This window comes from Photinus pyralis, unplaced genomic scaffold, assembly GCF_008802855.1.
Source record: "Photinus pyralis isolate 1611_PpyrPB1 unplaced genomic scaffold, Ppyr1.3 Ppyr1.4_LG3a, whole genome shotgun sequence".
Taxonomy (NCBI): Eukaryota; Metazoa; Arthropoda; class Insecta; order Coleoptera; family Lampyridae; genus Photinus; species Photinus pyralis.
Genome location: NW_022170509.1, coordinates 4,336,553 through 4,349,275, shown reverse-complemented (window position 1 = coordinate 4,349,275; position 12,723 = coordinate 4,336,553). Strand labels below are relative to the sequence as shown.

The 12,723-nt window shown below is 35.1% G+C and overlaps 2 protein-coding genes across 10 annotated transcripts in view; one reads left to right on the top strand and one right to left on the bottom strand.

Annotated features, from left to right (window-relative positions):
* Positions 1-12,723, top strand: part of LOC116165328 (potassium voltage-gated channel subfamily KQT member 5-like) — a 345,213-nt gene that overhangs the window by 275,898 nt on the left and 56,592 nt on the right. The gene's annotated exons all lie outside the window — the stretch shown is intronic.
* LOC116165333 (far upstream element-binding protein 2-like) lies at positions 5,670-11,503 on the bottom strand. 2 transcript variants are annotated; one of them, XM_031479681.1, is made up of 8 exons: positions 11,360-11,503; positions 7,172-7,403; positions 6,945-7,123; positions 6,652-6,876; positions 6,400-6,603; positions 6,201-6,324; positions 6,031-6,152; positions 5,670-5,814 (listed from the first exon to the last, which is right to left on the bottom strand). In XM_031479681.1, exons 4-7 carry the CDS (start codon positions 6,862-6,864, stop codon positions 6,040-6,042), a joined length of 654 nt encoding a protein of 217 aa, XP_031335541.1. In that variant the 5' UTR covers positions 6,865-6,876; positions 6,945-7,123; positions 7,172-7,403; positions 11,360-11,503; the 3' UTR covers positions 5,670-5,814; positions 6,031-6,039. The 2 variants fall into 2 exon arrangements, with proteins under 2 accessions (XP_031335541.1, XP_031335540.1); XM_031479680.1 differs by having other exon boundaries at positions 6,924-7,123; positions 11,360-11,501.

Sequence of the window (12,723 nt, the reverse complement as noted above, 5' to 3'; positions counted from 1 at the left end):
GCAACGACCACGACGCCCGGTTGCCGTTCCACATAACGACCACAGTCGTTATGGTCGCAATCGCGACGTCAGATATGACGTCATTACTATCGACCGCAACGAGCCCACGGCGCTCGCCTATCGTACCTGGGTCAGCGTGGGCGTTCTAATTTTATAACCTTACATTCTTGACAGGAGACATTTCTAGAGACATTTAACTGTCAGACACTGATTGTTTGAACACGCATGCGTTACAAATTTTTCGTTTTCGCTATGGAGAAAATATAATTACGTGTTTCAGAACGTAACCTTGTGGTGGACATCACTATGGATGTTCTACATGCACAAACTGGTAAGTATATATGCTGATTCGTGAATGTTAAAGTTATTTGTTAAGGAAAATTCTGCTCTAACACAATTTTCTTTATTGTAGATCTTAGATTTGCAACTAGTTTGCTGCAAAGTGCTCTACCAGGGAATGCGAATAAGACTCGTATAAATGGTAATGCAACGATTAATGAAAATGCATATTAGTTTTGAATGAAGAAGAGAAATTGTTTTCGAAGCAGCATTCCCAGAAGAAATTCTGGGGAGAAGTGTTCATTATCATCGTATTAAGTATGGCCGCAGCATTTATGATAGAAATTCAAAAGTCGTCTTCAATATTTTATTAACAAGAAGCAATATCTTGTGTAAAGCGAAGAAGTATGTGTCAATAATTGGTACTAAAAAATAAAAAAAATTTTACTAACTTAATGTGACTTTTGAATTCATAATCCACCCCACTTTCTATCCTTTACGCATTACGATCTCCTCAACGGCGTCCATGTTGGAAAATTGTTCACTCACGCGTGACGTCACACCGTACGCAAAAGCGTTCCACTTAAGGGTTCGCCTAGACGCCTACAACGCCTCTAAGCTAGTGGAACGACAAAACCGCGGTCGCGGTCGTGATCGTTGTGGGCGTTAAGTGGAACGTACCCTATAGCGCGCCACCGACCCCATTTGTCGGGATGACGTCACAACGACCGTTTTTTACATTGGACACCTTGCCATTTAATAACGAAACGGCGTAGCGACTTGCGGTTTTCACCGTTACCCTTAGATATTTTTAATCTATCTTTAGACGAAAACATGAAATTTGGGTATACTGCCCCTTTAAAACTGTAGTATTGGCCCTTTGATGGTGGACAAAACCCCCTTTAACGGATATTGGGGAACTTCATCATGAACGTAAAACGCTTTCGCAACACAACTTGAGCCTAATGCTAAAACTTTCTTCTCCAAACACGTTGTAACTGGTGGAACTGACTAGCTTATAAAAAGCTTCGATACTGGCAAAACTGACTGACAAATAACGCTCACGAAACAAAACGCCACGATTAACGTGTTCCTCATATATTTAAATCAATTTCCCTTTCTCACGTCCGCGTTCGTCTTTCCATAACAAAATATCTGCGTGTTAGAAAGAATCAAAGAATTAACATCTGTTTATTTCCGCGATAACACGTGCTTAACTTGAAACTACGTAATTAGCTTACGCAGCGATAGGGACTCTTTTATCGCAAACGACCGGAACTTTTACAATAACATCAACTTAATCTTAACACGTAAATCAAATTTAAGAATTAAATAAAATATGATCTGATTCATGTTAATCTAAAAACTACCGACATTTACGCTTTAAAAATAATTGAAATTAAACACACAGGGTGACCCAACATTACTGTGAGTACTGAAACCAAACAAAACATCCGTATAAATCAGAATCAGAACCACTTCAAATTGGAAGATCAATGAGGGGGAACCATTTTATAAGACTAGATCTAAACAAAGGCGTATTTTTGGCCATTAAAAGTAAAAGATTAATTTTAGACAATGTACTTTACAAATTTAATTGCTTGCTTTTCGGACTGTGCACAACGCCCTTTTCACAAACATTTAAAAAACCACTGTTAGCAAAATTTAAATATCTAAGTATTATCATTGAATAAAAACACTATAAGAAGCCTAACCCCGTGGAAATAAAGCGCGACAGAGATTGAACTGAGAATATAATGGAAACACTGTCAATAGTGTCGATTCTTGAACTGAGAAGAATGAGAATTTGCTTTCCTCCTATTTACCGCAAAGAGAGTTCGGCGATCACAACCAATGCGGGTGCAAGGGGATTTGTCGCGCTTTCTTCCATAAGCGTTAGGCTTCTTATAGTGTTTTTATTCAATGGTATTATGTAACAAGGTTGGGATTTAAATTTTTTAGATTTCGTAAAGTTCTGCAGCCTTCTCAAACAAATGTTGGTAATTATGATCTAAGGACTTTAGCTGGTTGCTTGCGATCAACGAAATACGTGCCATTTCTAACTAATCATTATCAACACGTCTTTGTTTTTTTTAAATTGCTCAGTTTACATCCGTTTTAATAGGGGTATATTAAGTGAACGTGGAATTTGCTGAGCGTGCAGGTTCTGAAACGGATTCGTTAACAGCCGTTCGGGATTGGTGGCGCAAGGGACACTAACCAATTAAAAATTTAGACATCGCCATTTTGAATTCGGTAGGCGTAGAAAATTTACTCAGTAATTAAAGAGGGGGTCATTCTGAATTGAACCATAGATTAAAAAAATTTTAATCTGTGGTTGAACTAACAGATAGATGAATCTCCCAGCGAACGAGAAGAGATCGCAGGATTTTTAAGGAAAAGGGATTTTTCGGTGCGAATTATTTTGAATCAGTTTTTTTACGATAAGTTTAAACCAAAAAGGCAGTTCGAGAAATGCAAAGTTGTAGTGTAAAATTTTCCGTCTAGTTATAAACCGAAGACGCAACTTTTGAGGTATCATAATAATACACAGAGATGTCTACCGTACCACTTAATACATTACAGGTCCTAATAGTATGTGCATTTATCATTGGTAAGTACACTATTAACGTAGGTATCACATTACACTAATGGCGGGTATTATAAAGCATAGTTAACTATGTTGTCAGGCATTGTTAGCCTGACATTGTCAGGTAACAATGTTGTTAAGGCATGTGATTGGATGTTTATTTAAAGAATGATGTTATTCATTGAAAAAGCATCCAATCACATTCCTTAACAACATAGTTAACTATGTATTTTCAGGGCTTAGCAAAATGATTTTTAAATATTCTGAAATTCATATCAGTTCCAAAAATATTCGAAAAAAAACCCGAAGTTAACCATATTCGTTTTGATTTTTTTATGACCCTGTGTGGAACTTTTTAAGATCTACAATATGGGCCCAGAGATTTTACCCGCGACGAAGGAGCACTTACGAGTATTTACTTTGAATTTTGCAAGTATAAGCATTTGCTTACTTTTATTCATACGGCCCATTGTATAGCATTGTTTTTTATTACAAAGACAACGATCTATGGTACAGTATGATTCTTTATTATGTCATTTAAAACCATCAATAAATTATTTAAAAATGTTATGTAGAAACCAATTACATGTATTGCAAGGCATAACTCTAAATGTAACGTTTATACTATGCGATCAAAAATGAGTTGCTGTCGAGTCACCTTTGGAATTTTTGTTTACATGGAAAATCGTATTTAATTTGAACTTCCATAGGCGACTCGACAGCAACTCATTTCTGATCGCCCGTTAGTTACCACTCCTGAAGGCAGATTTAATACTTATCCATAAACATTTGTTGATATATGATGCACCACACTGGCAAAATATTCACTGGAGACAGTAACTTAATATTCAAATGAAAAACCCTGGGTAAAAGAACAAAAATAAATTGGAAGCACAGTTATAAATAATGATACATAGATTATACAAGAGAAGGCGAATATGTGACTAATGATATCTGTGAATAAAGCAAGCAAATGTAATGGTTTACTCAGTATAACATATTAGGGGCCTTTGAAATATGGTCTAGATCAGCGGTTCTCAACCTTTTTGAGTAATCTATAGCTGTATCGACTTCGCACGGTGGCGTGCTTTGCGAAATAGATACCTCACTTGCGCCAGAAGCCGCCTCGTCTTGAAGCAGCCCCAGGGTGAGCCGTAAGCAGTCGGTTTCTTATCGTGCTCAAAGGCGCCTCGTGATAAATACTCGCTCTGTTTGTACGTTGCGCTCTACGAAAATCAAAATGGGACAAAGAAAAGTGTTTACTTTTATTTGTAATGTAATTCTCCATTTTTGGGGTTCGTTGAGATTTGCTTTATTATATAAAAAAGGAACCACAATTGTTTGTTTCTAAAGCGATCGATTTCGGGTTTAATAATTTTTACAATTGACGCATAGCCTGATGATGGGTGGTTAAACCCGAAATCGATCGCTTTAGAAACAATAAACAATTGTGGTTCCTTTTTTATATAATAAAGCAAATGTTTACTTTTAATTGATGTATACAAAGAACATCGATTGCTGTGGGATCCAAAACATAAACACAATGATACTCTCAGAGAAGATGTCTGAAAAGAAATATGTTTAAGGTTGGAGATTCCTGTAGATAATATAAAATCTAAAATAAAATCATTGATGAGAACCCTTATTTTTTACTCGTAGTGAGAACCTATAGACTTATGACAATCAAGGAAAAAGCTGCAACAGCTGATGTGAAAAAACCGATGATATGGTGGAATGCCTCGCCCTGACTGACTGCTAATTTTAAGTACCACCATTTATCCACGACTTTACTATAAAAATAATGTAAAGTTATTTGTTGTCACTTATCAAATCAAGCAAATACTGTAATAATATCCCATGCAATGGCGACGGTCATTGCGCTATCAGTGTTGCCAGCGCGGCGGGCAGTTTATAACATTATACCAGTGTTCCCAATATTGGTGTGCCACCACAAATATGTACCATAGGTTGAAAGCCACTCGTCTAGATTTTTGCGCTGCAGATAAACGAATACATGCATTTCGATACATTAGGGAAATTCAAGTGACATTTATATTCTCCAATCTAGAGCTAAAATTTACAGTGTAACTCAAATAAAACCAAACACTTTCAGTCAATTTTACCTATTCCACAATTATATTGTTCTCTTTCTAATAACACACAAAAACATGTTTTACAGCAACTCGTATTACTATTCAAATGTACAGGTGCACATGATTTAATAAACTTTCAAGTGTTATAGTGATTACAGTTATGAATCGTGTTATAAAAGATGTCATTGCGAGGATCAGTAAGCGGTCTTACGTGTCACGGAACCAAAAATGTAAAATTAGGTTACACAAGCTCATACTGGGTCGTATTAAAATTAAATATGCATTTGAATATATAATTCTAAACTAAATTCTTACCTCTTACTCAGTTCGAATTTGCTTCTTTTCAGCTACGGCAAATCGACTCCGAACTACACACACTCACGATATACCTACAGAAAATAATTTGTTAAAAAAAAAAAAACAACATGTAGCAAAACAGTATGCATGATCACATTAACTTACAGTAGGACTCCCAAGGACATATCTGTGCAATACACCAAATACTGAAAAATAACCTTCGGAAATGAGGAATAAATACACAGTTATAAATTACTTTCATCCAAGTATTGATATATTAGAAAAAAAGTAGCGTTAAAAGTGTATGTTGAACAACAAGAATTCTAAGAATTAAAAAAAAAACTGTTATCTCAACAATACGGACAATAAAAAAAACTTAAGTCTACATTGCAGATACAATTAATTATAAATACCATAGTTACAGAACTTATTATTTAGATTTCAATAATCTATTAAATAAAACTCTTAATACTAGTACATGAATTAACTCCACATATGCTGTTCACAATTCACATCCGGTATCTGCTAAAATCTGTAATTAATCATATGATGCATCTGAAAACCAACATATACACTAATACTCTCAAATTATATCTGTATGTGCAAATTAAGTTAAAAAATATTTTGTCACTAAAAACTGAAATTCATTACAAATGTATAAGCTGCAACACCATCAGCAATGGCACATCCCTAATTTAAAACATCAAATATGCATAAATAAGATCTTAAAATGAGCGTAATGATTCATTTTCACTTATGTAATTTACTTACTGATCATATTCAATTGTCTTGTCCGCTATTCGATTGTGGATAACCGTAACCTGAGAAGGTGTATTGTCCTTGTGGCATCGTAGGTGGGGGGTTTGTATTTTGTGTTTGACCCCCATAATACCCTTTAATTTTATGTGTTAATACACATTCAAAAAACGCACAATTGTTACCTCCGGCAGCTTGATAACCACCATAGTTTTGTTGGTAGACATTTCCTGGTGGAGCCTGTCCGGTAGCATTGGGAACGGCAGATGGAGCTGTTTGCATTTGTTGTGAGGGTGGTGCACCAGCAGCCTATGAAACAAAAACAAAAAATCAGTTTGAGAACCAGACGAATTTATTTCAAATGTGGTGGTGCTAAATACACACCTTAGCTTTCATTTGCGATTCTATTGCTTCTGCTTCTTTATGTTTGCCTAAGCTTCTGTAATACTCGGCCCACTGGGCACTGTAGTCTGGCTGAGAACCATTCGAATTCGATGTAACTTGATTAGGAACGGCTGCAGTCACTGCGGGAACAACAGGGGCTGGTGCAGGTTGAGATGTGGCTGCTGTTACTCCTTTAGTTTTTGCCTAAAGATCATCACGAATATGAAGGAGTCAGAATTGTCACCAACTCACCTGCTGTTCGATTACTTCAGCTTCCCTGAGCATTCCCAAGGATCTATAATACTCTGCCCATTGAAGTGAATAATCTGGTTGACCAGTTACCGGATTCAATTGCACAGAAGTGGACGTTTGCGGAGGATTTTCGTTTCCCACAGATTGGACTCCCCACTGCTGTTGAAAAGCCGGCGCTCCCCAATTTTGTGGTGGATAATTTTGTGGCGCCATTCCAGGGTACGCCTACACAATTTTTATTGATTACAATGGTCTGCAGTTGGTACACTTACAGTAGGTAGATTGTTACTCACTCCTGCAGAAACGAAATTCAGGGGTATTTGTACTTTTTCGCTTATGATCCGCTTAGCTGTCTCAATTTGATCCGGATCGCCTCGTATGATGAAGGTCTTCTCCTGTTGGTTTTGAGACCTTCTATCCAACTCGCAATGTGCCCCAGATTGCTGATTGATCTGCTTTATCGTTTCGCCCCCTATTAATAATGAGAATCAAACTGTGTGCTTGGCACATTACACTTTACCTCTTCCTATTATAACGCCACATTTTGAGCTGGGCACAATAAAAGTGACTTCTTGAGGTGGCTGCTGTTGAGAGCGCCTCTCTTCGCCCCATCCACCGCCGCCCCCTCCTCCATATTCTTGATTTCCATTGCGGTTACCACGATTATCAAATCTGTCTCGTCCTCTCCCACGATTCCCACCTTCTTCGCGTCTACATACACTGTCAATTAATTCTTCAATCCGTTGACGGGCCTGTAATCACGAAATCAAAATAAGAAAAGGTTTCATAACGAGCAGCGTTTTAGGTAGTTCCTAAAACCATCAATGCAAGGAATAAAAATCACATCATTTCTCAACACAATTTAATAAGGTACAATTTATAAGTACAGTCAAATGAAATCACATTTATAATATAGCAACTTAAAAAGTTATTAAATCCCTTAGTAAATTTATTATCATTTTGGCACACAAGTAATTGAATATCTAACGCGAATATTCTTTTATAAAATATTATATGGCCGAAGAAATTCGTCAGGAGCTATCTACAAAATAAATAAAACAAATTATATAAAAAAGAATTTCATGCTGATTTATATGTAAATAAAAGTGACAACAATCAAGTTCATAAATAAAAATAAAGAGTGCTATAAACAGTTCCTCTCCTCAGTTCAGCCATCTGAAAGACCCAAAAGAAACACTTACATATAGCCTTCTACCGCATAGTAGATAGCAAAATGGACTTATTTGCTGTTCAATATTTGAAAAAAGCATATTTACAGTATCAATAAAAAAACACCATAAACATTTGTCATTATTTACCATTGATGTTTTCTTAAGTCATAGTTTCCTATAGTAGCAAATTTTCTAGAGTGATATCAAGGCGCCATCAAGTCGCCACCAAGTCGATAAGGATTAGTCACTGGCGATAAGGAATGAAAGCGAACATTTTCCATGAAATATGACATGTTGATTAGAGACTTCTCTAGAAGCTTCTTGTTTGCTATATAAGCAAATTGAATTGTATTTAATTTTAGTCTCAACATGAATTTCGCGCTCGTGTTATAAATTTGAATACAAGTAAGTCATAATAGTTAGCTGTTGTAAATCAATCTATTTAAGGACCGTCTTAATTTAGTTTCTTGTTAATAGTGTTAGTTTCTGTAAACATAAATAATTAATTTGCTTGAGACAGTTTGAGGCCGCTGACGCTACAAACAAATGGATTATGGAATGGAAGGACTGTCCTTATAGTTGCATAACATGGGAGATGGGTTGGATATTTTTTCGTACGGCTCCCCCAACACCTGCCACAAGAATTTGAGCAAATCTTATCACTGTTATAAGTTCAATGTCGAAATAAACATTTGCAGCACGCGTATTACGCTCAATTAAGAACCGAGCGCAACAAAAATTGGGATACACTGCAAAAACTCAAAACCAACATAGCCCAGTTGATCAGATTGACATATCCCACGGTTCCAGAAACATTTATAAAGCAATTGGCGATGCAAACGTTCATCGATGATGTTAGCAACAAGCTTTGAAACTTGCACGACAAGAAAAATTGGAAAAGAGTGGCTCATGTGCACATCATTAGTACAGATGGAAATAATTATAGAAGAAATAGTGAAAAGATTGGAGCAGTTAAAGCCGCAATGGACGAAACGATGGGGCTTGTGATGTGGTAAAAACGGATCCATAAAAAGAAATTGTACAGTGACCAATAACCTGGGAAAAGTAGGAGGGATTAAAGAGAAGCAGCGAGCAAGTTATGCCCAGGACACTACCATCTAAGTCACTACATGTACATTAAAAGAAGTATGGGGAAGGTTTAGTGTCTTTATAAATCCACTTGGTCAATTTCACCACGTTTTGAGTCGTTATAAGATGGATAGCTACCAATTTACCAATCACTACATGTAGGCGTCAACACGGGCAACGCATGACACTTGTGGATGATGATTGGGCACTCCAGGAACAATGCACGGTAGTATATCAGGTCGTCTAGCAGTGATGAGTATAATTACACAATTTATTTACATAAAATTAAATTATTAACACTAACAAGATTCTAAATTAAAATGGTCCTTAAATAGAATCATTTGTAAGAGTTAATTATTATTAATCACTTACCTGTACTCACATTTATAACATGAACGCGAATTTCACATTTATTACTTCAGCATCGATGTGTGAGACTAAAATTAAACAGAATTCAATTTGCTTACATAGCAAACAAAAAGCATCTAGGGAAGTCTCAAATCAGCATATCATATTTCAAGAATAAGTCACATTCGCCTACATTTTTCATCGCCAATGATTAGACTTTATCGACTTGGTGGCGACTTGATATCACTCTAGAAAATTCGCTACAATACATTCCTGGTGCTGTATGCCTGTATAATGCATGCAGATTCTAATGAGTTCGCAACATGTGCATTGAAAAATAACAAGTCTATTCAACAAAAGTAGTGTCTTTTCTGTAATGCTTTAGATAAGAAAGAGGAACATTCAGTATGTGCAAGGAATTTAAAGATAGTAAATTCATACTTGCCCAATCAGATTATGTATAAAACTTTTAGAACACGTTTTCGAACCAACTCAGTATGTCATTACCATCTAACCGTGAGCTGGATTAGAATATATTATATACCAAGGTAAATAAGCTTTGCGAACATCAAGATAACATCCTGAGGTATTTGCAAGTAGAAAGGCAGTAACCTACCTGTACTACTTTTTTCACTATTAGCAAAGGGTACTAAATATAATACGATTTAAAACACAACAAATAATTGTTTTTTGAGATTTGGGAACCGAAACGATTTGTGGGTGTGCAAAAAGGCGTAAAGGTATAATGATACAACATGGGCAATGGAACAATATGAATGCAACAGTAGTTTGTAATAATATTCATCCAAACTCACTGCATGTCATGTAAAAAATATGTATTTTCAATAATAAATTCATCACAATATTATGCCCTAATTTCATTGGAAAAACGAGCTTTCATTAATCTCACTGGGTCACATTTATACATTTTCATTAGCTTGCATAAATTAGTAAAGCGAAGTTGGCTACCCGACTACTAATAACAGTAAAAGGCGCGATAATAATAATAATATACATACACAGATACAATTCTTTATCTAGAAAATTGATACGTTAAGGTTAATCAATTATAACAGTGTATCGTATTATACAGTATGCACCATGAGATGAAAAAATGTGCCAATCTCTTAGGTGCTTGTTGCCTGAAACGAACATGGTGCAACAAACACTTTAGTTCTGTGGCATATAATACACCATTATTTAAATTAAAAGATCAGTCTCAAAATACTATTTCATGACCATTTGTAGCATGTATGTAAATGTTTTGTCACCTTCAGAACTTCTTTGTGCGAAATTAGCTACATGTATAAAGGTTGCAATGGAAAATGTGGGCACTTCATTCTACATACAAAAATAATTAACAGTGTGATAAAATTCCCCCAAATTTCTTTCAATTTTGAAGTACAAATGGACAGATGACGATTCTGTTGGTAAAACCATTTACGAAGTAGGTCAACTCACTCTCATTTAGAAATAAGGACAATACTTACTAATTCCTTCGACAGGGTAATGCTCGATATGATTAATACACTGTTCCTGTTTTAAAATTGCCGTAATTAATGATAAACATGGTTATCTTAACTGGAAGTAAAATTAATGATACCTATATGAATGAATTAGCATTGGTAAGTTTTCACAAAATATGTACAGACATTTCAACTAGAAAAATTGACCACATAAATCAGCATGAAATTCAGAACAAATTGCATCCCACTCGAATCTGGAGCAGTAAACTGACACCTGTAAAAGAAGCGAATGCAGTACAGGAAAAACCTAACATCATTCAGATACATATTATATCAAGAACGGAAATGTACCTACTGTGGTTGTTGTAAAGGAAATTGCTTTCTTCAAACTTACCAACTGCTAATTTAAAACAAAACATTGCCGACAAATGATATATAATCAATCAATAGCACAAATAGAATATTTTGATGCATTTACCACTTCATAATAATTTAGACACATACTGATGAGCAATGATGAATGTGACACAATAGACAGTTTAGTACAACTGATAAATCCATATACGATCACAATATTTGTACATATATAAACATGTTCAAAAAAGGTGGTAAGATCTCCAAGTAAACACTTACTGTTTACAGATTCACTCTCACAGCAAAATCCATGTCGCCAAAGAAGGTCTGATCGCTACCAAGGAGGTGACATTTAGCGTGTATTTTCCATTTTACACCAAAGAACTGTAATTTATAAACACACACGAATAGTTACTTTCTTTTAAACCAAGCACTATAATCGTTTAATCTAAATGTTACGTTAACAAAAGTAGTATACATACACTACAAAGTTAATCTTCATCATTTTGTATATATTGTTGTTTTATGGGCATACACATAATAGAAAAATAATTTATATATTGATTGACACTCAAATCAATTTAATATGTACTTCAAAATGGAATTTGACATTTGCCACACGAATCATGTAATCGAATGAAAAACTTCAGAGGTATACAGAAGAGCGAAAAAGAGGTAACCGAGAGGTATTTAATTTAACTACACAATTCTTAGTTAAACAAATAATTTTAGAAATATGAACAGGACTAGATCTTGATTAACCATTGGAAAATATAGCATCATTTTCTATCTGCATAAATTAGAGAAGAAAGAAGAATTATTAGCTAATAACGCAAAAGGCCTTTTTGATATTGAAATCCTTTGGGATGATATGGAAAAAAAGTGGTGCTGTTACTTAAACACAGTAAATTAGTGCAATTGAAAAAGAATTTCCATTTCAAAAAGCCTACCCAGATTCCCATACAAAGTCAATTCTGTTTTGGACATTACGGCTGAAAAGGTTGAACGAATGAGAGAATGACCCACATTTTATCAGTTAGGTTTCAGAGCGACATAAATATTATATTGAGGGATAATCCCTTGAAAATTTTATATTTCATACTTTTATTAAATATCTATTATCCTTAATAACAAAGATGATACTACAGTAGACAGAAATGCGGTATTTATTTTGTATCACAGAATACTAGCACAAAAAGTCAAATTTAATAAAATTTTGTACTTTTGTGTTAGCGATTACGTTCAATTCAATGACGACTTTTTTTCTAAGCCTCCTATTTTTTTGCAATTTTATTGAACATCTCTTTTTACGCATAAGAAATATAGTCGTCTATGATTGCAAAAAAAAACTAGTAGACCTAGAAAAAATTCGCTAAAGCTATTTCATTGACTGTAGTCGCTAATACAGAAACTACCACATTTTATTAAATTTTTGACAAGATGGCGACGATATTTCAATCTTTTGAAAATCAGAATTTTTAGTTTTTGCTGAATATTTGGAAACCCCCTGTAGATTTTTGATAAAGAATATGAGGAAAAAGAGGCGGGGCATCAACGCTGGCTTGTTAATAGTGCTATAAAAAGGTACTTACAGTAATTTATCCATGAGTTTGGAAAGCACTCGCAGGGTAAAAAGTCGATTA

Excerpts from the sequence above, each read along its gene's own strand:
- LOC116165333 (XM_031479681.1), bottom strand. The coding sequence starts at position 6,864 with ATGGCGCCACAAAATTATCCACCACAAAATTGGGGAGCGCCGGCTTTT. Across the intron at positions 6,604-6,651 it reads CTGAAGTAATCGAACAGCAG|GCAAAAACTAAAGGAGTAAC; the intron begins GTGAGTTGGTGA and ends GATGATCTTTAG. Across the intron at positions 6,153-6,200 it reads TGGTTATCAAGCTGCCGGAG|GGTATTATGGGGGTCAAACA; the intron begins GTAACAATTGTG and ends ATAAAATTAAAG.